General features: G+C 45.8%; 1 protein-coding gene across 2 annotated transcripts in view; it reads right to left on the reverse strand.

Moving 5' to 3' along the window:
- Positions 1 to 1,057: 1,057 nt before the first annotated feature.
- DGCR2 (DiGeorge syndrome critical region gene 2) overlaps positions 1,058 to 25,812 on the reverse strand; it is a 69,531-nt gene continuing 44,776 nt past the window's right edge. Inside the window, exons 3-10 of one of the 2 annotated variants that reach the window (XM_056859357.1) lie at positions 21,319 to 21,444; positions 19,457 to 19,667; positions 17,293 to 17,369; positions 15,216 to 15,392; positions 13,572 to 13,775; positions 4,653 to 4,805; positions 4,086 to 4,322; positions 1,058 to 1,299 (exon numbers count right to left, since the gene is read on the reverse strand). In XM_056859357.1, coding sequence (XP_056715335.1) covers positions 1,058 to 1,299; positions 4,086 to 4,322; positions 4,653 to 4,805; positions 13,572 to 13,775; positions 15,216 to 15,392; positions 17,293 to 17,369; positions 19,457 to 19,667; positions 21,319 to 21,444 — 1,427 coding nt within the window. Of the gene's footprint in view, positions 1,300 to 4,085; positions 4,323 to 4,652; positions 4,806 to 13,571; positions 13,776 to 15,215; positions 15,393 to 17,292; positions 17,370 to 19,456; positions 19,675 to 21,316; positions 21,445 to 25,812 lie in introns of both variants that reach the window. The other variant, XM_056859356.1, reaches the window with a different exon arrangement.

Raw genomic sequence — 25,812 nt, forward strand, 5'->3', positions numbered from 1 at the left:
AGATAACCAGTTCAAAATGAAAACCACTGCGAAGAACAGGGGGAAGGGGAAAGAAGAACCTGAAGTGACTATTCAAACTGGGTGATCTTGTTCGTTTAAACAGCTATGGGGTTACTCCCACACCACCACCTCCTTCCCCTCCCCAAACACTTTGGAACCTAAAAAAGCACAGAGCCTGTTAAAGGGTCCGAGTTTGTTCGCAGGTCACCAAGTTTACCAGCCACAGTACAAGACTTGCAGTATTACAGGAAAGCACAACAGGTTGTTACTCGCCAAATCCACACCAGGATCTTTGTACTTTTCATTCCCCCCCCTCACAAAAAACCCAACTTAAGTGTTCATAATCTTTCACCCTCATGATTCCCTCTTTCAAGACAGCGGTGGAAGCTACACGATGATCAAACTGTGCCTCAGTCTCTCTCTTTGGCCCGTGTCTTAATCTGCCAGGGATCATTGTTTTGCTAAAAAGGAAAAGAAGAAAAAAGACACAACCTGGCAGCTCCAAACTCCAGCCTTCTCTGCTCGAGGACTGGGCACAAGAACATGGGGACCGCTACATTCTGTAACAGCTGGCTGATCTCTACATTTGTCTTCAAAATCTGCTTCCTAGATAACTGCAGTCCTGAAGTCTCCCTACAACACAATGTTTCATGGTTTCCTTTCCAAAAATGTAAAAGGGGAAAGGGGGGGGAACAACAATAAAAAAACTATCCATGCCGTTTCCTTTCTTCTTGAAAAATAAAGTCTTAAAAAAAAAAAAACTTTCACGCTCTTCCCACAGCCAGTGGGGGGGGGGGGAGGTGTAGCTTCCACGATCCGCTTTGTTTTTTAAAGAGGGCAACCCAACCAGAATGGAGAATGACAGCAATAGCCGAGGCACAATTCTAAACTAGAACAGGAGAGTAGTGTTCAAAAAGGGAAGGGGGGGAGAAAAAGCGGAGCTTATTTCTGAAGTTCGGTCCACGGATTATCGTCCATCTGTATCTCTGGTGTGCAAACAGTTGCTCAAATTTATTTCTGACCGGCAGCAAGCTTTTTGTTGTTGTTTTATTTTCCTTTACACAATGGTGTTCAGGGAACTGTGACTGTGTCGGCTTCCTGCCAGAGTCTCTGCCGGTGCGCCTTCGCTTAAGGGTGTATCGGGAGGTACGAGGAGGGTGCTGCTGTCGGCGGAGTCTTCCAGTTCCACCGGGGAAGGGCCGACCGAAGGAGGAAGTGACTCCTCTGTGAGCTGCGGCGACACGTCGCTGTTTCCTAGCGACGGCTGGCTGTTCAGTCCTGTCTGGGAATGGATTCCATCTATAAATGAACGGCAAGAAGACATTAGGGGGGCGTGGAGAATCGTTGCATCCAAAGGCTGTGTTTGTGATACAGGTTGCTATAGGGGTTCCAAGAGTCCAAAGAGCTTCAAGTACATAACAGCTTGCTCTAATTCTTACGGCAACACACAAACACAAGAAGCTGCCTTATACCGAATCAGACTCTTGGTCCTTCGAAGTCAGTATTGTCTACTCAGACCGGCAGCGGCTCTCCAGGGTCTCAGGCAGAGGTCTTTCACATCACTTACTTGCCTAGTCCCTTTAACTGGAGATGCCGGGGATTGAACCTGGGACCTTCTGCATGCCAAGCAGATGCTCTACCACTGAGCCACGGCCCCTCCCCAACCATGCAAGGCAAGTGAGCATTGCTCTTCCCATTATTCTCTCCCTCTGCCTGCACCAGAAGGAGAGTGTGCTGCCCAAGGATCAGATGGCCTTCCCCTCCAGAGCTGTGTACATCAGTGGCCATTCCTGCTGGACACTGGGCAATTCAAGAGTGGGCAGACGTGAACCCAAACCTCGTCGCTCTGTCCTCCAGAGCACACTGGATCTAAAGCTAAGAACGCAAGATGCGTGTGTCACCAGGAGCACAGGAACCATTTGCTAAGGCATCAGGCCAGGGCTAGCCAATATCTTAAGAGGCTGCCCTCTTTGCTGGCCTGAAGCCCAGAAACTGATTTTGCTAGTCAAACCCGGTTATGGGGGGCCAGATACTACAATACCATTAGCGCTGCACAGCCATGGTATTTTCCAATTATAACGCAGTAAGAACTTCTTTGATGGACTGGCCCAGAAGTCAGCTTGGTGCAGTGGTTAAGAGCGGTGGTTTGGAGTGGTGGACTCTGATCTGGAGAACCGGGTTTGATTCCCCACTCTTCTACATGAGTGGCATAGGCTAATCTGGTCAACTGGATTTGTTTCCCCACTTCTACACACGAAGCCAGCTGGGTGACCTTGGGCAAGTTACAGCTCTCTTAGAGCTCTCTCAGCCCCACCTACCTCACAGGGTATCTGTTGTGGGGAGGGGAACGGAAGGTGATTGTAAGCTGGTTTGAGTCTCCCTTAACTGGTAGAGCAAGTAAGCATATAAAAACTCTTCTTCTTCTAAGGCATTAGGCCAGGGCTAGTCAATATCTTAAGGGGCCGCTTCTTTGCTGGCCTGAAGCTGAGAAACTGATTTTGCTAGCCAACCCATTATGGATGGCCAGATACTACAATACCATTAGCACTGCACAGCCATATTTTTAAGTTATAAGACAGTAAGAACTGCCTTGATGGATTGGCCCAGAGGTCAGCTTATATGTAAAGATATATTATCCACACATCTCCCCAATGCAGAACCAAAGCAACCTACGATATCATTCTCCCCTCCTCCATTTTTATCGTAGCAACCACCCTGCGAGGTAGGGTAGGCTGAGCTAAAGTGGCAGATCCAGGATTAGCCCAGCAAGCTTCCATGGCAGAGTGGGGACTCAAACCTGGGTCTCCCAGATCCTAATGTGACCCTCTAGCCACTACACCATGCCACCTCAAGTCCATCTCATCCACTGCCCTGTTTCCGACAATGACCAACCAGACCAGCCAACTGAGGGAAGACGGGACAGAGGTTTACAAAATTATACATGGGGTGATAAAAGTGGACAGAGATAACTTTTTCTCCCTCTCCCAAAGTACTAGCAAGTTGAGGGCATCCAATGAAGTTGACGGGCAGAAGATTCAGGATGGACAAAAGGAAATACTTCTTCACACAATGCATGATTAGCAGAAGAAGAATTGGTTTTTATATGCCGACTTTCTCTACCACTTAAGGGAGACTCAAACCGGCTTACAATCACCTTCCCTTCCCCTCCCCACAACAGACACCCTGTGAGGTAGGTGGGGCTGAAAGAGCTCTAAGAGCTGTAACTTGCCCAAGGTCACCCAGGGGGTGTAGGAAGGGGGAAACAAATCCAGTTCACCAGATTAGCCTCTGCCACTCACGTGGAGGAGTGGGGAATCAAACCCAGTTCTCCAGATCAGAATCCACCGCTCCAAATGACCGCTCTTAACCACTACACCACACTGACTATCTTAAAATGCGGAATTCTCTGCCAGAGATTGTCACGATGCCTAAAACCATGGATAGTTTTAAAAAGGGATTAGATAGATTCATGGAGAACAAGTCTATCAGTGGCTGCTAGCCATGATGACTAAAAGGAACCTCTACATCAGAGGCAGTAAACCTCTGAATACCAGTGCCAGGAGGCAACATCAGGGGAAGGCCTTGGCCTCTGTGTCTTCCTGTTAGCCCTCCAAAGGAACTGGTTGGCCGCTGTGTGAGGCAGGATGCCAGACAAGATGGACCACTGGTCTGATCAAGCTGGACTCCTCTTATGCTCATATCCCTCTGGGATGAAGCTCACCAGCTCACAGACAAAAAAAAATTCTGGCCAAACCCCACCTGCTTGTGCCCCAGTACTTGGTCTTCGGATATGCTGCCTTTGAAGATGAAGGCTCCATTCTCAGCTATCGTGGTTGACAGCTGAGAGTAGACTTGACCTCCCTGAATTTATTTCATCCTTCATAAGGCGAGTAAGAGCCAGCATTCTGCTCCCAACAGTGGCCAGTCAGATACTTTCAGGAAGTTTGCAAACTTGCAAATAAATAAATAGATGGGCTAAGAGCCCGATAACAAATTAGCCGTAGTGGAGTGGGATGTCCTGAGCACAGTGCTAGCACAATGACAAAAATACGGCCCTTTAAGCAAGCAACGCTCCGGCGGAGTACCTGGGGCAGAACAAAGGATGCTGTCTGGGTTGATGGAAGCCTCGTAGGGGGGAGGAGGGTCATCTGGATGCTGAATATCCGGATACTTGTAAGCCGTGTAGGGAGGAGGAGGGTCGTGGAAATGGAATGCCCCGCCTTCCCCATCGTCAGAAAGATGCAGCGGAGTGAGGCCGGTCCCGAAACCGTCTGGGCCGTAGTCGAAACCGGGCATCCTCCGGCCCAAGTTGAAATGGTGCACTGTGGGAGAAAAGAGGACCAGAGCCCAAATTTGTCATTACAGCACAGCCTCATTAGCCATTCGTTCTGCGCAGAATCCCACCTAAAAGGGGTACTTCGAGGCTCGTGTCAAAAGCTCGGTTCTTCGCTAGCAACGAGAACAGTGCTCAGAACTATCACCCAGAAGCCTGCTTGGAGACTCTGCTTAGTACCTAAAACGCAGCACTGACTGCCTCTAAGAACGCAGGCTTCATTCCACAACAGCTAACGCCCAAGACTCCTGATTTGTTTTTCGGGGGGGAAGCAAACAGACGATACCCAAGACCGGTCGGCTTCCAGACGGCAACTTACAGTTTGCCCCGATCAAGGACTCAATGCGCTCCCGACGCCTCTGCCGCAGCCGATGGACCATGAAGAGCAACAGGGATAATATCAGAAAGGAGGAGATGCAGCTCACGATGAGACGCATGCCGCTTGCCATAGAGTCGAAGAGGCTGCTGCCGTCTGTGAGAAGGAACCAAAAATAACAGGTTCAGTGATGCTGAATAACACCACTCCGGGTTCTCTTTCAAACTGGTGGAAGGCGCTGTCAAGTTGCAGCTGACACGTGGCAACCCTGTAGCATTTTGAAGGCACAAGATGAACGGGGGGGGGTTGCTATTGCCTGCCTCTGTGTAGCAATCGTGGACTTCCTAAGTAATAACCATCCACGTACTAAGACTTTGCTTAGCTTCCGAGATCGGGCTACAGCCTGGGTCATCCAGGTTAGGGCCTCGAATCGATAGAGCGCCTGTTTTTTTTAATGCACCTTATACAACAAAATTCATAGCAAAACTATTGAACAGTTGCTAGAAAGGTTTCCCGGAAGATCTAACAAAATTAGGCCTGAATATCTTCTGTCAGATGAGAACCACCATACGACACAATTGACTGCCCGGTTTTGCACCCTGGTCTGTAATCACAGAAAGATTGGGAAAGGCCTTCAATCCTGAAGAGTGGCAGAGATTTCAGTTACTGAAATGACCTAATTTTTAGTATTTGCCCAGGAGAGTGTCAAAGTGCCAATTTGTTGTCAGACATGTGTAGTTTTAGCTGGTATCTATTAGGACTATCCTGTGTTTATTAATGAACTTTTGTATATTACTTTGACTCTTTTTGTAATTAATGTTCCTTTTATTTATCTACTGGTCGTGGCCTTTAATAACAAAGAAGCAGAAGCAAACTGAATGGGGAAAGATATCTGCAAAAAAATTATATTACATAGGGTGGGGGGATAAAGAAGGTCCCCATGGCAAAACATTCGTGCAGATCTCATTACAGTGAGAACAGCAGACAGTTCTAACTGAAAGACCTCCACCTAAAGCAGTGGTTTCCAAAGTAGGCAGTACCACCCCCTGGGGGGGGGGACTACCTAGAGGGGCACTAAGAGGCAAGAGGGTAGCAGGGGGCACTAGAGGCGGGCCCCTTCAACTGTGTTGGTCACTAATTTACAATAGCTCAATCTATGGCATCATGCTGGCAAATTTGGTAGAAACAATCAGAATTTTTTTCCAGATTTGAAAAACTGGTACCACTGGATCAAGTTCATGAGCATTGTTGAATAAAGTTCAACTATAAAGTTTTAATTTGATTTTGGATAGATGTGCAATTAATTGTTACTGTTTTGAAATTTTGTTGTTATTATCTTCTTTAGTGAGTCATACAAACCCCTATTTTGAATAATGCTTTTTATAGGATAGGGTAGGGGGCGCTGGGGTTGAGTTTGGGGAACCAAGAGGGCGGTGGTCTGAAAAGTTTGGGAACCACTGACCTAAAGGGAACATTTTGATGAACATCGAAGAACTGGTTGTAAAACAGAAGTTGGTGAAATGGTGCGTTACCACATATTTTACAGTCACAATTTCGCTAACCCAACAACATCCCCTCAAAACAGGCCGGCAGGAGGTCGTTCACCGCATCTCCCCAAATATTATTTTTAAATTATTGAATACATCTCAACGGTTGCAATTTCCTACTCCAAATTCGAGGAGCTAGTTCCCAAGCACCCTTGGAAACATCAACCAACATCGATGCACAAAGATTGTACACGGCCCACCCTATTAAAACATCTCGGTGGTGTTGACAGCTCGAAGTAAAGCCCTTGGTATTTTCCTGAGCTCAGGATAAAAGACAACACAGGCCTCCAAAAACTGTGAATCAGATTCACAGTCACTACTCTCGCTTCCCTACAAGCCTCACTTCTCCATGGATGGTTATTAAAAGGAAGCTCGTGCTATTCAAGTTGCCAGGGATGTGTCTGTGCGCATTCTACAAAACCTTAAAAATGTGATGAGAACGGAGTTGCACATGACACCAAGTATCTAGAAAAAGAATGCAACACGCGCCATGACTGCAGAGCATAACAATCACACGCTTAAGCCAATTTAGACCCATTAGATGCACTCCTACTGAAGTCACATGATAATAGTCTAGCCTGCACGCTCCGCACATTACACTGAAGAAGAGGCTGGGGGGGGCACAAAACCAAAAACTTCAGGCCTCTCCCCATTAAATGGATAAAGTTATCCGAGCCCAGCAATGTGAATGCTCCGCAAATTCTTCTAATTGTAGAGTTATTCCCCCCCAACCAATTCTGCACAGAAAAATCTGCCTGCTGCATCTTGATGGGCACTTGACAAAGCACCTGACATAATAAATGTATCTTTAGTGTGCCACACGCCACTGGTTGTGTTACAGAAAAACCCACAATCATATCTTCCAATCCAGAATTTGCCTGTTTTGTGTCACCCCAAAGGCTGTGGCTTTTTACTCAAACTTGAGTCTTTAAGTGATTACAACATGAGTCTTTAAGTGATCTGCATGCATGTGAGTGATGTTCCCGGCTGAGACTGCAAAAGGCACCTTTTCTGCTTATCCCAACCTACTGAGAACCACCACAACCTTCTGCTTGAATGAATGACAGTCCAGAAACATACCTGTGCCTGGCAGTGTACAATATCCAGTGTGAAGGAGGGAGTTACGTCTGTGGCCAATGCCTCTGATAACCATCAGTGGTCATTGGAGTTACCCTGACCCGGGATGGTAGGAAAGCATGGACACAGTCCCTCAGAAGTCTAGTAAGGCAGCAAAAAAGTTCTTGTTGACTCCATTTTTAATGTGGGCGGTATGGCTGCTGGCAAAAAACACTTCCACACAGGTGATGCTACAGTATGTGCAAAAGCTCCCCTACGGGAACTGGAACTCTTGCAAGAGAAATTAGCCCCCAGTCCAGTCCACCAGTTTGGAGCGGTGGATTCTGATCTGGAGAACCGGGTTTGATTCCCCACTTCTCCACATGAGCGGCAGAGGGTAATTTGGTGAACTGGATTTGTTTCCCACTCCTACACACAAAGCCAGCTGGGTGACCTTGGGCAAGTCACATTCTCTCAGCCCCACTACCTCACAGGGGGGTGTCTGTTGTGGGGAGGGGAAGGGAAGGTGATTGTAAGCCGGTTTTTGAGTCTCCCTTAAGTGGTAGAGAAAGTTGGCATATAAAAACCAACTCTTCTTCTTCATCATCGCACAGAAACAGCTTCAGGGGGGAAAGCATTGCTCCCCTTCTGTATATGAAACTGCTCTCAAAGTGATGGGCTATAAGCAGATGTAGTAAGACAGACTCCAACTTCCTACTGACAGTATAGTAAAGTTGTAAGTCAGTTTGCCAAAGGCAGGCTACTCTGAAAATAAGTGTGCCTCATCTTGAATCTGCATCAAAGGAAGCTTTAATTCTGCCTAGTGAGATCCCTTGAAATTAGAAGACACCTTACAATAATTGCCTTGTTGGGAGAAATCTGTTCTGGTAAATGTGTCGGCAGTTGGATGGTGTGTATCCTGTACAAATAAAATTAGGAAGGTTTTAATCTGATTTTGTATACAGATGGATGCATACACTTTAAAAAACCAATAGGCGCAGGCTTTTAGAAAACCAGAACACAAATCCTACTCTGAAAGAAGTATGTGCCCTCTTGAGGATACTAGCTGTTACAGACAGTGTCTTTTCTGTTGCTGCCCCACTGTTACAGAACAGCCTTCCAAAAGGGGTCAGGGCAAGCATCGACCTTTGCGGCCTTCTGGCAATACAGTAGCTGTAGCTATTGTTCACTGACTGGTCATCTGTGCAGTCTCACACGGGAACCGCGCATGCGCAGGCTGTCCTGCGTATGCGCAGTTACCAGGTGGGACTGCACGGAAACTACAATGATGAACTATTTTTAAAAATGTTGTGGGACAGCTCAAACAAGTTCTGGTTTATTTGTTTTAACGTATTTTAATAGATGGTTTCCATACTGCATGTACTGTTTACCACGTCCTTGGGATCCTGACTTGTGCGTACACTTTAAATATAGAGAACAGCAACTTAAAAGGTCCCACTTTATTTTAAAAGCCCCTCCTTTCTAGCTATCTCCAATACAGTTTTACCAGCCATTATCAGGTGCTTCCAATTCAGCAACGGGGGAAGTGGGGGGGGGGGGGGCAGAGCAACCTGAAGATTTCCAAACTTAAGTTCAGGCAGCACCTGGAACCTGATCCTCATCAGCGCTGGCTGAAGTCTCTGGCCAATATCAACAGCTCAGCAAGCAAGAGAGCCCAGCGTGGCGTAGTGGTTAAAAGCGATGGACTCTAATCTGGAGAACCGGGTTTGATTCCCCACTCCCCCACATGAGCAGCGGACTCTAATCTGGTGAACCAGGTTGGTTTCCCCACTCCTGCCCATGAAGCCAGTCACAGCTCTTTAGAGCTCTCTCAGCCACACCTACCTCACAAAGTGTGTGTTGTGGGGAGAGGAAGAGAAGGTGATTGTAAGCAGCTTTGAGACTCCTTAAAAGGTAGAGAAAGGCGGGGTATAAAAACCAACTCTTCATATATTTCACAGCCCAAGTTTAAAAAGCCCAGGGTACATTTTAAAAGGCTAAGAATAGATCATCAGGCACCTTAAAAGCTAAGGAATTTATTCGCTCCTTATCATTCTGGGAGCCAGGACCCTCTCCATCACACGCAAATGGGCTCTGGCTCTCAAAATGCCTGGGCCATGACAAATATGTTATTCTTTAAAGGTGCTGGAGTCACTGATGTCCCGGCGGCAGCAGATTAACACAGCTACCCCTCTGGAATATTAAGAGCAGGTTCTCTCAACAAACTTCAAGACCACAACAGATATTTCTATTTGCTGATGGCTTTTTTTTAAAAGCCTCTCTCGTTTTACTGACACACCAGAAAACGTGGGATTCCATAGAAGGTTATTCACTGCATTTGAAGTATGTTAAAAGCACACACTATTTCAGAGTGGAGGGGGGTGGCTCTCCATTTGAGTGCTACCGAAGACAAGCATTATTCACCTTAGGTGCAAAGAAGGAAATTTTCAGGTAACTGGATCTTTATGCAGTAGCAAGCATGGCTTCAAATTTTAAACGAAAAACAGCAACAGCACCACCTGCTGGCCATCTGGGCCTATTAGACACTGAATTCGGTTACAAAAATGACTCCCAAGACAGACAATTCTTCTGGGGCTACTATTCTCTAAGTGTGGCTGACTGATGCCCTTTTCGGGAAGTGATACTTGTGTGTGGGGGGGGGGAGTTCCATGGAATGAGTTATTCCCACCCCCCAGCTACAGCTGAAGTAGACTGAATGCCCCCTTGCCACAGAATTCTTACATATACACATAGGATTTGTTCGCTTTTCTGGAACCTCCATCATCCCCAAACTGATACAGAGAAGAAGAGTTGATTTTTATATGCCGACTTTCTCTACCACTTAAGGGAGACTCAAACCGGCTTACAATCACCTTCTCTTCCCCTCCCCACAACAGACACCCTGGGAGGTAGGTGGGGCTGAGAGAGCTCTAACAGAGCTGTGACTTGCCCAAGGTCACCCAGCTGTAGGAGTGGGGAAACAAATCCAAGTTCACCAGATTAGCCTCCGCCACTCATGTGGAGGAGTGGAGAATCAAACAGTGGAGTCCACTGCTCCAAACCACCGCTCTTAACCACTATACCACATGGTAAGAACAGATGCTGCTCTTTCCAGTTCTAGATGTGGTTTAGGGAAGGGCGTCATCTTCTCCTCATCTTTCCCTGTTCCTTTAATTAGGGCTAAGCAGGGTCCTGGTTAGTATTTGGATGGGAGACCATCAAGGAATTCCAGGGTTGCTACACAGGGACAGGCAGTGGCAAACCACCTCTGAATGTCTCCTGCCTTGAAAACCCCACTGGATCGCTGTAAGTCGACTGCAACTTGATGGCACTTTCCAACACCAACACCACGGATCATTAGAAGGTAAGAAAGGCCATGCTGGATCGGACCAAGGCCCATCAAGTCCAGCAGTCTGTTCTCACAGTGGCCAACCAGGTGCCTCTAGGAAGCCCACAAACAAGACCCCTGCAGCAGCACTGACCTGCCTGGGTTCCAAAGCCCCTAATATAAAAGGCATGGTCATCTGATCCTGGAGAGAATAGGTAGGCATCATGACTAGAATCCATTTTGACTAGTAGAATTTTATTCATTACATGCAGCAGCAATTTATTTAATGTATTTACTTCGTTTAAGACCCACCTTTCTCCCCAAAGGGGCTTACATCGTTCTCCTCCACTTTATCCAAGGTCGTTCTCCTCCACTTTATCCAAGGTCACCCCGCAAGCATTCATGCCAGAGCGGGGATTCCTGAGAAAACCTGAGTTTTCCAGATCCCAGTCCAACACTCTATCCAGTACACCACACTGCTTCCCAGTGAGCAGCATGCGCGGGAGAATCTCCACATCTTCACCTCTGCAGAAGAGGTTTCAGGAAGGAAGCTTCAGCCCACGTAGCGTGAGCTGAGAAATCTTCCGCCCCCAAGTTTAGAAACATTGCCATAATTGCCCCACGGAGTCAAAATTGCCCCATGGACACAGGGATGCACGAGCTGCCGAATTGTCGCTGCCTTCCAGCATGGCACCTGTAACATGACATTTGCTATACTGCAGCAAGTCAGTGGCCGTGTAGGGGCTAGAGCTGGACAGAGAGAGGAGGGTTCTAACCCCTACTCAGCCGTGAAGCTCACTGGAGACCTTGGGTCAGTCACACTCTCTCGCAGCCTGACATACTTCACAGGATAGCAAGGATAACACAGGGAAGGGTGAATATGTACAATGCCATGAACGCCATGGAAAAAGGGTAGGATGATATTATGAACACATGAACAAATGAAGCTGCCTTATATTGAATCAGACCCTTGATCCATCAAAGTCAGTATTGTCTACCCAGACTGGCAGCGGCTCTCCAGGGTCTCAGGCAGAGGTCTTTCACATCACCTACTTGCCTAGTCCCTTTAAGTGGAGATGCCAGGGATTGAACCTGGGACCTTCTGCATGCCAAGCAGATGCTCCACCACTGAGCCACAGACCACTGAAGAAAGCCAACTGGCCGAAACATGTTTGGTCGGGGTCAATAATGGTTTTTGGACATTTGTGAGGCCAGGCTATGTTTTTTTTTATTATAAAAAGTATATATTTTTTCCTACATTTGTTTAGATTTATACCTTTAACTCATAGATATTGAGCCCATATATTTATTTTGCCTTAACCTTCTTGGTTCTTTCTTTTAAAAGCCAGCCATTCTTTAAGAAGCCAACATCCACACTCCAAGATGAAATTGCTTGTGATACCGTGGATCTGCTTTGAGCATCTTGCAACAGAGTGAAAGCTCCTTCCAACAGAAGAGGTGCCTCCATTTGTGGAAAGAACCTGCAGGATCCATCTCAGAACCTGGCGGATCCATCTCACAGTCTGCCAGAAAGGTATTCATGTATTCCCCTTCTCTCCTACCTTTCTTCCACTCTGGAAGTTAGGGGCTCTTTACCCTTCAGTCGGACTGTGCTCTCAAAAGGGTCCATTGCTGCGGCCATGATCTGCCACAAGCAGGGACACGCTGTGTCGTTTTTATATCAGTTGGCCTCTGACGCAATTCTTCTTCTGGTCCTCCCTCTCACACAGTAAAGCTGAAGTTGAATCAAATGGGATCTGACAGAGGGCCAGATTCATTTTTTAAAAGGTTACGAGTTGGCTTCAAAACGTTCATTTGCATTGAAGCCAGGCTGATTTAATTTTAAACCAGGTTACAGAGAGGCTCAATTAGAAGTACATCCATTCAGAGAGTGATATTGATTTTTATCCACTTAGGCATCCTCTAATTCTCAGCTGTTGTGAATGCACAGCAGGCACACGAATGGCGTGTGGGGTATTCATGTATATGGACCGCACCACGCTAAAAACCTGTTAAACGTTATGCCGTATGCATGGAACACTTGCCTTTCCAGATTAAAGCTTTCCACCAGTCTCCAGGCAGGAGCTGTAAGACTTAAGATCAGCCTCCATTAATGCTCAACAACATCTAAACAAACGCGAAATGCTCAAGGAAGGTGCGTGTCTGATGCCAAAGGCAGCGGAAAGTGAGCAAAGAACTGACAGAGGAACAATTTTGCCAGCAAGATGCATTTCAAACGAGTTGGAATTGCAAAACTACAAGCAGCTTGGACTTTAAAATTCAGCACCAACAGTATGAGGTGAGAAGATGCAATCTTGGCTCCCGGATCAGTATTTATAATGTGGAGATTACATACAAGGCCACAGAGGGCCCATTCCAAGACGTCTTTCTGGATTAGCATTCAACAACTGCGCGTTCTAACATGCTATTTATTTAAGAAGCTGACGAGTTTGCTTTGAGCTTCCAAATACGCAAAAGGCAAACCCTGGTTTAAGAGGCACTGTGCGCAGCATATGGAAGATGACACGAGATTGTGCAATTGCTCTGGGGGTTTCAGCCAATGGACAGTTTACAGGCAATGTCAAGCTCCCTCTCCCCACATCACCCATCCATAGTCCACAGTTGGGAGATGCCCTCCCTCAGATTTCTCTTTCCAGGGGAGGGAGCAGTGGAAAACAGTAAGGCTTGTTACTGGCTACTGGAGAGGGAGGGACTATGGGGAAGAACTGAAAAGCTGGTTTGTTTTCTGCCCATCATGAGCCATCTGAACTTCAAGGGCTGGAACTCATATCGTGGCTACAAAAAGACGCAAAGGACGCTTTTTGTGTTTGTCGCTTATGCAAAAGGTTTCCAGGCAACAGCTTTCCTTCCAGCCAAGAATGAGACTATTCTTTTAGGACTTTGTAGTAAGAATTCATAACAGAATTTTTTTTAAGCCACAAATACCTTTACTCTCAAGATAAAGCTAATATAGTCTGGTTCAACTCTTACCTGGATCTAAGCACGTGAATTTGCAGCACTCTTTGGGGTCTTTGCGATACTGCTGGCAGGTCTGCGGCCGTTCGCACAGGGCCGCCACACACATCTCCGGCTCTCCTTTGTGACACGTGCAACTTAAGCATGGGTCGTCTCCTTTGGGGGTGAAATAGTAGCCTTCGTCCACGATGTTGTCCTTGATATCCACACAGGTCTGGCCTGAAACAGAGAAAGCCCACAGCCATGTCAGTTCCTGTTACAGGGTGCTTGCCGCACGAGTGAGAAATTCTTAAGAGAAGGGCTGTGATCTGAATTCTTGGGAATCCCTCGCACGAGGGAAATGTTTCTTGAGCCCAGAGGTAATGGCTAGGTTGAACAGGTGGGGCCTCTGGGCGACAGCTGCTTTGCAGTTCAAGCTTGCCAGATAGTCTTTGCAACGGTCAATGAATATGCAGCTGCTGCACAGCAGGGGCAGCATCTGGATCCTTTGAAACAGACCGTACCCCGTTGAAACAAAGCCCCTTTTCTTGGCACTTAAACCCCACTATTTTTGTTCCTGGGTCAACACGAATCTTCCCCCAAGCCACTGAACCTGCCACTTTTGAAAGTCCTTTGTATGATGCGACTTTGCAAGTATCACTGGCATGTATTGGCTAGTGCCAGTTACATCACAGATAATGAGCAATGCTCAAGAATTACAGATGAAAAAGCTTTACACTTTCCCTAATTCTCTACAAGGCATGTCTTACAAATGGTGACCTAAAGGAGCAGAGAGCCTCGTGCGTATATTTTATTCAAGAGAAACAGTGGGGCACAATGGTTGGAGCACCCAACTGACACTGGAGGGAGCCTCAATTACACGTTCCAGCTCAGCCATAAAGCTCATTATGTGACTCTGGACCAGCCACTCTCTCTGCCTTACCTACCTCATATGGTTATTGTGAGGATGAACTAGTAAAGGGAAGAACTGTGTACACCACCCTGGGCTCATTGGAGGTACGGCAGGGGAAAGGTGGAATGGGCTAGATCCTACAGCTCTGGTTCACAGGGACTTAAGACAGCTTGGTCTCTGGAACACATGTGTTAAAATAAAAGCCACAGACCGTCTCCATAATCCCAGTGCTCAAGGACCATTTTCTCGGATACAAACCAACTTGCTTGGGTCAACTGAAAGGGCCTATTTTAGGCCCTTCTGCCATCGGAGGCCTCGCAAGCCAGGTACATTTAACAGGGCCTTTTCGGGGTTGGCCCTCAGTCTTTGGAACTCTCCCCCTACCCAAAGTACATTTGGCCTTTTCCCTCTAAGTTCCAGAAGGTTTGTCAAAGCCACCCTCTTCTGTCTATGTAATGACGCTAAGCCGCTAAACTGCTTTTTCTACTTTTACCCTGCCTGTTGATACCAGACCATCACTGGTTAGTGGATAGCTCTGTTCCTCTTGATATTTGGCTGGCTTGCCTGTAAATCATGATTTAATTGCCTTTGACCATCATGCAATGTTTTCAATTGTCTTAACATAAGAGGTCGTGATAGTTTTTACTGAAATGCAGGATACTGGGCTTTTAAAAAAAAATAAAGAACAAAATGGCATTTTTGCCTGCTTGAACTCTCAAGCACAGGAGGCACAATGTAAAACAGAAACCTCCAAGTAGGCAACTCACTTCTTTTGCAAAGGAATGAAGATTTCTCATAGCAGTTTTCAGCATACCAGCTGTGAAAACCACGGTGCCGAAGGGTCGGGAAGTGCGAGCATTGAAACTGGGCGCAAAGGATGTTGTCGTTTTCAGACACTGCCGCGCTAAACGTAGGCTTGGGGGGCAAAAATACTTCCGATGAACCTAAAATGACAAGAGCGGTACATGGGCATAAGACCTTTCCTTGGCAGCTGCTAAAATACACTGAAAGGCTTTTTACTTGAGTACACTGCTAACTTTCACAATGGTCTTTATTGTTGTTGGTAAGAGGAAGATACAACAGTACCTATAATTTTATCAAACGTTTGGTTCTGTGGTTGCTATTTTAGTGCATTACTGAACTGATGTTTTGCTACTGTATGAGAACAACATATCTATGTCATAAATCTGTAAGATGACAGAAGCCGACTTTTTGGCTTTGCACAGGATCTGTAAAAACTTTTCCAAATACATTTAAAATGGAAGTTTTATAAAGCTACAGGGCCCCAGAACAGTACTGCCAGATGTGCCCTATCCCCATATCCACTGTTGGCCCAGGTATCAGCTCTACCACACTTTCCCATGCACACACTGCAGTGGAGTATGCAACATGTTGTAGTTCCAGCACTATTTCTGAAAGCCCAGGTGATGGCAGCATTGCCCTCATAAAATTGGAAAATGCAAGAAAAGGAACTGTAAGTAGCTGCATTTTATGCCAAATGAGGGGTTTTTTTTCCTTTGGAAGAACAGATTCAGTGAACGTACCCTAAGTGCCATCTGCAGTTTTGCCAGCAGATGGCAGTGCAGGGGTTGCATCCCCATTCTCCCCCCCCCCCGCCAATTAACATGAGTTGTGCAATTAGATTCAACAAAAAGCATAACACGTACCAATTAACATGCAACTGAACAAGGAACATAATGCCACTCTTGTACCAGAACTGAACCAAAATGCTGAAGTACTTGGCCTTCAAGCTCATAAGGTAAAGGTCCCCTGTGCAAGCACCGGGTCATTCCTGACCCATGGGGTGACGTCACATCCCGACGTTTCCTAGGCAGACTTTGTTTACGGGGTGGTTTGCCAGTGCCTTCCCCAGTCATCTTCCCTTTACCCCCAGCAAGCTGGGTACTCATTTTACCGACCTCAGAAGGATGGAAGGCTGAGTCAACTTTGAGCCGGCTACCTGAAACCAACTTCGGTTGGTATCGATCTCAGGGGGTGAGCAGAGCTTGGACTGCAGTACTGCAGCTTACCACTCTGCGCCACGGGGCTCCTTTAAGCTCATAAGAGACCAATAAAAACATTCTCTCCCCCTTGAACACACGAACACATGAAGCTGCCTTATACTGAATCAGACCCTTGGTCCATCAAAGTCAGTACTGTCTACTCAGACAGGCAGTGGCTCTCCAGGGTCTCAGGCAGAGGTCTTTCACATCGCTTACTTTCCTAGCCCCTAAAACTGGAGATGCCAGGGATTGAACCTGGGACTTTCTGCATGCCAAGCAGATGCTCTGCCACTAAGCCATAGCCCCTCCCCTTAGCAGCTACTGTGTGGATTTCCAAGTTAGTTTGCAAGAGTGAGGAGGAACACCCCTCTTTCTCACTCACTCACTCGCACACCAAAACACTAAAACAGGCAGAGCTGTCCGGGAAAGCAGCAAGTAACCCCTGGAGATACAGAAGGAAAGCAAGAGAGGCAAAGGGGCACACAGCTCAATGCAAACTAGCTGCCAGAGGTACAAGTAGCTAGTGAGAGATCAAAGGCTGGATAATGGGTTAAGAGTGTTGGACGAGGACCAGGAAGACATAGCATTAAATCCCAGTTTGGCCACAAAGCTCAGCCTGGGCAACTTACCAATCTTCAGCCTCAACCTCACAGGGTTGAGGTGAAGAGCAGTGGGAGGAGGCGACCCCAAACTCCTTATAGGAAGGGCAAGATAAAAATGACACTGTTTTTTTCAATTCAAGCAACACATACATGAAGAAAGCCATTACAACATGCGCATTTAGCTGGCTTCCAGCCTTAATGGAGACGCACAAGAATCCATGCCTCTTTTCAGTCCTTACCTTTAAAGGAAACTTCCCAGTGACCTTCCAGAGAATGGTTCCGGTTCGTGATGACAAACTGGTATCCAACCCATAACCTACAATGGGAAATTTTCAAAAGACTTCTTTTCAAAAAACGCCAAGGAGGAAGACCAGTTTTCAGAAATGCGAATACAGACAGGAAAGGGGGAAGGGAGTATACGCTCAAGAGTATCCTGATGCTGACTGTCACTCTAAAACAAGATCTCATTAGAAGAAAATGATAGACGCACATATCTAAAACCAATAACATTAACAGGAATAATCTTCGGAAGGCCAAGGAACACCCGAAGCAGGTGAATCTTGTGATGATGTTCTTGTGTGTGCAGAAGAAGAAGAAGAGTTGGTTTTTATATGCCGACTTTCTCTACCACTTAAAGGAGACTCAAACCGGCTTACAATCACCTTCCCTTCCCCACAACAGACACCCTGTGAGGTAGGTGGGGCTGAGAGAGCTCTAAGAGAACTGTGACTGGCCCAAGGTCACCCAGCTGGCTTCATATGAAGGAGCGGGGAAACACATCCAGTTCACCAGATTAGCTTCCACCGCTCATGTGGAGTTGTGCGGAATCGAACCCGGTTCTCCAGATCAGAGTCCACCGCTCCAAACCACTGCTCTTATCCACTACACCATGCTGGCAGATGTATGAGGTGTGCTATGCTTCCTGCAGCCCATTCTAACTAAAAGGCAGGACACAGAATCAGGATCAAACCTTCGTGCTAAGTTGTCAGGCTGAATCAGGCTAGCTGCAGCCCCATCCAAAAAAAACCACTTTCAAGGGCAGCCCCATGAGAGCGGCTCATTATAAACGGATGGTCACTGTATGCTATTTTTAAGCATCAGACTATCTAGACAAGGGAAATGATCCCAGGAGGAAGGCAAAGGCCAAATTTCAAAATCACTGATATGTGGCTTTATATTTTCAGCAGTCTTGAAGAGACCCCAGAACCACCGCTGCAGATGATTGAACGGCAACCTGTGTGTGTGCCTTCAGTTGTCTGTGGTCCAACAGATGACCCAATTCAGTTCACAACACAGGACAATTCAATTCAAAGACCGCGGTGACAAAAATAAGCATTGCTAAAGCCGTTGAATTACAAGTTCCGATTTGGTGGAAACGAGACAGCGGGAAGCTGTAGCGAGTGTTCTGCCAAACCTTAACAGCTACTGGGGTCTCTCCTGAGCAAGATCACCTGCGATGCCCAGGTTATTATTTTTTCTGTAGGGATACACTTCCAGGAGGGAAGCCCTTAACAGCAAGCAGAGACACTGTAAGGTCTAGGTAAGAGGTTTAAATGAAAGCAGAGGACTGATACCTGGAACACTCCCTCATATCCTCTTCATCAACTGCCAGTCTTACTGTTCTCTCAGGCCCCCATAGGCCAGGGATATCGAACTCAATCATTACGAGGGATGAATATTATATAAATGTCACTTGGTCAGGCCAGGCCTCGCCAGCCCAGATCGAGAGTGAGGGGCCGGATCTGGTTCGCGGGCCTTATGTTTGACACCCCTGCCGCAGGTGGTGTAGCATTTAGTGAATTTATTGTGGTGGGGGCCCTAACCAAAAGGCATCAGCAACAAACTAACTATAAGGCCATTTATGCTTGGGAATTAGCAGCGCATTCCAGGCTGAATTGCCCCACATATTTTTTTGAGTTTTTCCACGCTGAACCGTCATTCAGGAAGTGACTGCGAAGCTGGCGCATACCTGCTTCGCATACCTTAATAGCCCCTGTAACGTGACTTTTTGTGCTTGCTCCACCCCCGCCACGAAGAATCCCCTCAAGGAACCATGCAAAACCACAGCTGTGCGTTAGCTATTCACACGGCGGTTGCTAATGGCTATGCAAACAAAGGAACAAAGGAGCAGGCGAGTAGGGGGGTGGAATTTCTCCTTTTGCGTCGGGACCACGAATAGGCATTTTAAAGGTCACATTTTTAAAAAGAGCTTTGAGCGAGGATCAAAATTGACCCTGCACAAATAACCCAAGAGTTATTCATTTTTATAAGCCACTTTGGCAGCCAGTGTAGGGTGAAAAGCTGCATTAGCAATAAATCTGTCAATCAGCTTAGCAGAAGCCACATGCTGAATTGAACTACTGCTTTCCTTGGGGAATTCTTCCCCGCTCTGGGCACACTCACCTCCGTTGGTCCTTCCTCCCAAAGGCCTTCTCTTCCGAGTCCCACTCCTGCTGCAAGATGAACTTGAGCTCCAGGTCGGTGGTGAAGGTGGCCAGAGAGCCGTTCACCCTCTGGCATGTCTGCACAGCATCCCAGTAGTTCTCCCCGTTCAAATACACCCGGTAGCAACTGGCGGTGCCATCGTAGTGATGCCATCCTGACGGGCATTTCCCTAGGAAGCATGAAGAAGAGAAGGGAAACATTTCCCCCCCAGTCAGGATCTCAACCTGGAGCATCATGTTTTTAGCCAAGCTCTGTGTCATTTCAGACTGGAAATGGGGGTTCACATGACTGAATGAACCTCGCATTAAAAAAAAATTAATTGGTGGAGATGGGCAAAAGATTTACAGCACTTGTTTTCTACATGATGAGAGATGCTAGAAGATCTGTGACATCCAGGCCACTTGCTAAACAGCTACAAGAAGCGGCGTAAAATGGCTCCCTCGAGTTGCTATTAGCCTCTTGGGATTACTATATAGGCACCTCCCCACACACATAAGGGGAAATAGTAGCTGATGAGTGTGTGTACGGTGAGGTCTGGAAAACAGTAATTTATTTCCTTTATTTATACCCTGCCTTTCTGCCCAAGAGGAACCTCTACTCCACTATATCCTCACAACAACCCAGTGAGGTAAGGTTAGGCTGAGAGATACTAACTGGCCCAAAGTCATCTAGCAACCTTCCATGACCAAGCGAAGATTCCAACCTGGGGCTCCCAAATCCTAATCCAGCACACTAGCCAGTATACCGCACAGGCCCTTGACATAGGAAAGGGTTACATACTACCCTCCCCTGTGGCACGGAGCCAAATCCCTCCCCCCTATTTAACCAAGAACCATTCTGGACAGCCAATCATCAGCACCTGACCTTACCTGAGCCTCATTGAAAATTAAACCTAATATGTACCTTGGTACATGTACTATGGTACATTAAGTCAAAACGCTTTTCTACAAGTTAAGAGGGTATGGGATAAACAGCTGATCAGATAACAAGGAATATACAGAATATCTGTAATATGAGAAAGATCCAGACTTGATCCTCATAGTTCCTTCCTGGGCTTGCCAGGATCAACCTTTTGTTTTCACAAACACCACAGATTCCGGTATTGCAAAGACTGCCATGTGATTCTCCCTTAAACCAAATCTTCAACAGCACCCTATCTCAGTATGCACAGCTGACCAAATGAGAATCAATAATAGTTTAATTTGTCTAACCATATCTGTAGTAGGTTCTTGTAGGTTATCCGGGCTGTGTAACCGTGGTCTTGGAATTTTCTTTCCTGACGTTTTGCCAGCAACTGTGAAAGGCATCTTCAGAGGATTAACACTGAAGGACAGTGTTAACCACGGTCACAGCCCGGATAACCTACAAGAACCAATGAACTCTGACCGTGAAAGCCTTCGACAATATGTCTGTAGTAGGTTTATCAACTGCCCTGACCCAACAAATCTGGAAAAGAGATCAAACAACTTGCTCTTGCATAGCAAGTTAAAAGCAACAGAGTTTCTATGTTCATTAAAATTAACAAAAAAAGGGTTGACCTTAAGATGCACACACACATCTTAAAGTCATTTCTGACAGCTGACTGGGAAAATTAATAAGAACGTTTAATACACATGACAGAAGTCAAATGTTTAGCTCTGTCAAGGATATCTTGAATCACTTTAGTTAAATTTCGCGTGTATTTCAACAAAGCTTAAAAGCCACTGGAACTAATTTTGAGAGTCACTCATTTAATGTGCTCTGTATGCTGAAGTATTTCTAGAACTCTTTGCTCGACCGACACAGGGAAACTGGACTCTGCTTCAAAGTCCGCAACTTACTGCTAAACCGAACTGGCTGCGCCACGTTGACAGTGTGAAAGCGGGTTGTGTCCCCTCCTCTTCCGCGATTATGCCTGGAGTCCACATTCTCCTTCCCGTGATAATTTCGTTGGTCCCCGGTAAAATCTAGAGCGAAAAAAGACAAATTCAGAAGTTGTAGGGAAGTGATAATTTTTCATTCAATCAACCAAACTACAGGGAATTCTCCTCAAGAATTCTTCCTAACATTCAATCCGCCAGGTCATCTCAAAGCGCAATTTGCAACTGACCACATTCTAAAGCTACAGATAACAACGTGAAACATTTCCAAAAGGAAAAAGAGCAGCGATAAAAGATTCCTGCAAATTAAGTTCTTTCTTTTTGGCCAGAGATATCTGTTTGTTTTATTAATAGATGCCTAGCACATACATAAGTAAGGATCTTCTAGGGCTTAAAAGTTAGACCTCACAGATCTGTTCCACTAGTAGTTTCCTCTGGCGCAAGGAGCCTTCCCCTGATGCAAGAGACTCTTCTGCTGAGATTTTAATCCATAACGAAGACACAATGGAATGCTGCAGCCCCGTAGAAGCCAAGCAAAAGAGTGTGAAGAACTAACAACTGAGGCTCGTGTGTGTGTGTGTGTTTGTGTGTTAAGTAGCGTCAAGTCACTTCCGACTCATGGCGACCCTATGAATCAATGTCCTCCAAAATGTCCTATCTTTGACAGCCTCACTCAGATCTTGCAAACTGAGGACTGTGGTTTCCTTTATTGAGTCAATCCATCTCTTGTTGGGTCTTCCTCTTTTCCTGCTGCCCTCAACTTTTCCTAGCCTGATTGTCTTTTCCAGTGACTCTTTTACAACACATCAATTACACCTGACATCTTCACAGCACAACTCATGCAACTGCCTTACAAACGGCTGGCCAGACTTGAGTAAAACGGATAGAGTTCCACTTACTTCCATCCCCACTTCAGCTGAACTCTGCACACAATGCATAACGCCAGTGGAGCACACCAGATGTGTTTTGCATCTCAGCAGCACATACATTCACTTTTGTCAGAAAACCAGATCCACAGGTAGCTTAATCAGTATATCCATACCAATCATGAAAACAGCAAACCCAGGTCACTCCAAGACCAGACAGGGTCCTCTACATATTCGAAGGACTCTCCAGGTTTGCAGAAAACTGATGTGTAAAGACATCAAAAGAAAAACTCATTCCCCTCCCAAAAAAACCACCCTGGCCTGGGAAAGACTATGCTCCTAGAGCACAGAATGTGGAGTGCAACTGAAAGTCCATTAAGAGGAGGGGCCCAATACTAGCCTGCTGAATACCAGCCTTCAAAAGCCCCTGGCAGCTTACAGAATCCTGGAGAAAGAGCTCTTGGGAGTGGGATTTCCAAATTGCTCCCCCTTTCCCATGATCCCTCTTGGTCACTCAGCTTGGGCAGACAAACACCAAACCACAGTTAAGGAAGCTTAGCGGTCATCTGGAACAAAATGTGATGGGCTGGCAAATGAGAATCAGAAGCTATGGCTTCAAATGGGCTGCAAACCACGGGTCATACGAACAGTGACTTGGCAAGGTGTCTGAACTGACAGGCCTGAGTGATTGGTCGTTGTGCCACTTCCAAGGGCCAATGCTCCATGAAAGTGAGAGTGCCAACAGAGGATGAAAGCGACGAACCAGCTCTAAACAATGGTTTGAAGTTATGTTGAAAGGAGCCAGAGTAAAATTCAACTGTATCATGAGGCAAACTTACTACAGCCTTCTTTTTTTGATGATATTTTTTTTATTTTTCATAAAATTACATATAAACTTTCCAACAAACAATCAAGTTAGAATATTTCATATCAGCCAGTTGTTGTTGAAAATACATCATTACATATTGAAAATAAAAAGAGAAACTTCCCCTTCATCCCTCTTCATCCTTTTAACCTGTGTACTCTTTTGCACTCAAAATTCTAATCCAGATATTGTTTGATATTATATTATATTTAAATGTACTTGTTTTATTGTATCTCTTATCAAAAGTTCTTATATCATCAATTTAACCATAAAACAATTTTTAAAAGAACAAAACATAATATCTTCGATTTCCCGTTGTATATAGCAATAAAAAATGAAAAAGCAAAGTGGCATATTAAGTATACCATAGAAGTGATTCTGCTTGTCAATGGATTAGATCAGTGAGGTACTACAGCCTTCTTAAAGTGCAGATCACAAGCTTAAGTGACGTGTGGCTTCCCTTCCAAATCTATGATGCTATTTCTGCCTGTCCATACCATAATGTTTTTACAGGGGGTGGGGGTGGCAAGCTTTCTAAACTCTCCTCCCAGTACTAATTTTCTTAAATTATTGTGCAGCAAGATTAGCCTGCATTGAATACATGAAGCTGCCTGATACTGAATCAGAGCCTTGGTCCATCAAAGTCAGTATTGTCTACTCAGACCGGCAGCAGCTCTCCAGGGTCTCAGGCAGGGGTCTTTCACATCACCTACTTGCCTAGTCCCTTCAACTGGAGGTGCCAGGGATTGAACCTGGGACCTCCTGCATGCCAAGCAGATGCTCTACCACTGAGCCACAGTCTTTCCCCAAAATGCTGAAGCATTTTCCTCTCCTCACAGGGAAGATGTTCCAAACCCCTCTAATGGTTTTATTTACCCTTTTTGGCCCCGTTTCCATCTCTGTAATGATCGTTTTTGAGATGGGACAACCAAAACTCTATACAGGATGCCAAATGAACCATAGATTTTTAGAAAGACACTATTGTATCTATACACATAAAAAAAACCAGAACTAGCTGAACTTGTGAAGCGTGCAGCATAAACACACGGCATGGACGCAGCATAGAAACATGAGTGACTTATTCCAGGACAAAAACTGGGGGGAAAGGAATATGTTTTTTAAAAGGTGATTCAAACCCCTTAATGTTATTTATTTAGTATTTTCGACTCCTCTATCAGTCACCAAATGATTATACTTTATATACTCTATGTACTGTCTTCTAACCCCTTAATGTTTGATAAGCGTGTTCTAGGAAAAAGGGGGACACATTAAGGAACATGGTGATTTTAATACTGATTTGCTTACATACACATCCCATTGCAAAATTGTAGCTCATCACTCTCATTTCCAGAGGCCACTGGCTGACAGGAAAAGCGGTAACACTCCAAAGAAATCATGAGAGGGTCAGCAGAGGTCAGAGTCGAAGCTCTTGACCTGTGGCCCACAACATGCACAAACATTTTTCAGGGCTACAACAGCACACATTCATTTGGTGCCAAGCCCTCGGTGCCCTCCAGAGCAGGGAAGATGGTGATACTGTACTTACTTAAATGCAGGACTATTTTTTACTTTGAACTATGCCATAAAAGAAGGGTCCCATCTTAAATTCACATACCAGTTACAGTTATGTGCAGTAATAAATGTTTTATGTATAATACTGGTGGTACTACATTCAGGATCATCCTGCATTTGAGTAAATACTGTAATAGGGCTATTAGAAAAATGTGGGAACAGAGCGCAGACCGTGCGGGGAGCAGAACACTTGTAAGAGAGTGAAACAACTGATTTCTCTATAGAAAAAATAAATACGCCTCTCTCCCCTCCAAGTGTGAAGAGTTCAACCTGACGGACATGCTCAACATGGAGAGAATGAACCGAAATGAAACTTCAACCAAAAAAGGAAATCTAATATTAGAAGTGTGCAACCATTTCCACATTTCAGAATCAAATGCAATCAACAACTTGCATCTCGATTTCTTGGGCTTGGCAGATGTTCAAACACAGCTGACGGTTTTCATAGTGCCAATTCTACAATGGTCTTGGTATTTCTTAGCAGAAGCCAGATGAGGTAAAAACCCTACGGGATTCCTGTCCTCCTCCATGACCTCCCTGTGGCTTTCCAGTCCTTGGTGTACTGCCTTCAGAATCCAGTTCCTTTACTCCAATTTTAAGGAAGAGATCTTGGTTCTGCAGGCACCATACAAGGGCCTGATCCCTGGACACAAAGCGGGAGCAGGAGGAAAGTTCCAAGAATAGCTTTCAGAAGATGTTGTTGCACTTCGCTAACCCATGCAACCAATTGCTTTTACCAGTCGCCCACTTGCAAGAACAACATAATTCTGGGGAGAGAGGGAGGATCCGTAGAAGCTACTTCAGCAGCTCAAGAAATCCCAAGATTTTTTTTTCTCTCTCGCTGCTGCCGTTTTCCTGGTAGCCCCACTTCAAATATTTACTTATATACCAAAAAAGCATTTGGAATTGCCTTCCAACACATAAGATCTGTGCCAGCTCTTCGATGGGAGCTCCCTGGTGGCCAACGGATATGCACCAGTGACCAAGCACACGATCATTTGCAACTCTGATTTAGAAGCGGAACACCTAAAAAGCTGAGCCATCAAAGCCTCTCTCCAATTAAGGTTTTGTTTTTTGTTTTAAGTCTGAACGAATGCTTTCAGCTCAACAAGACTAACATTGTTCGGGGATGATTCAGCGACCTACTTTTTT

The sequence above is a fragment of the Euleptes europaea genome, chromosome 13 (genome assembly GCF_029931775.1).
Source record: "Euleptes europaea isolate rEulEur1 chromosome 13, rEulEur1.hap1, whole genome shotgun sequence".
In the NCBI taxonomy this organism is placed as follows: Eukaryota; Metazoa; Chordata; class Lepidosauria; order Squamata; family Sphaerodactylidae; genus Euleptes; species Euleptes europaea.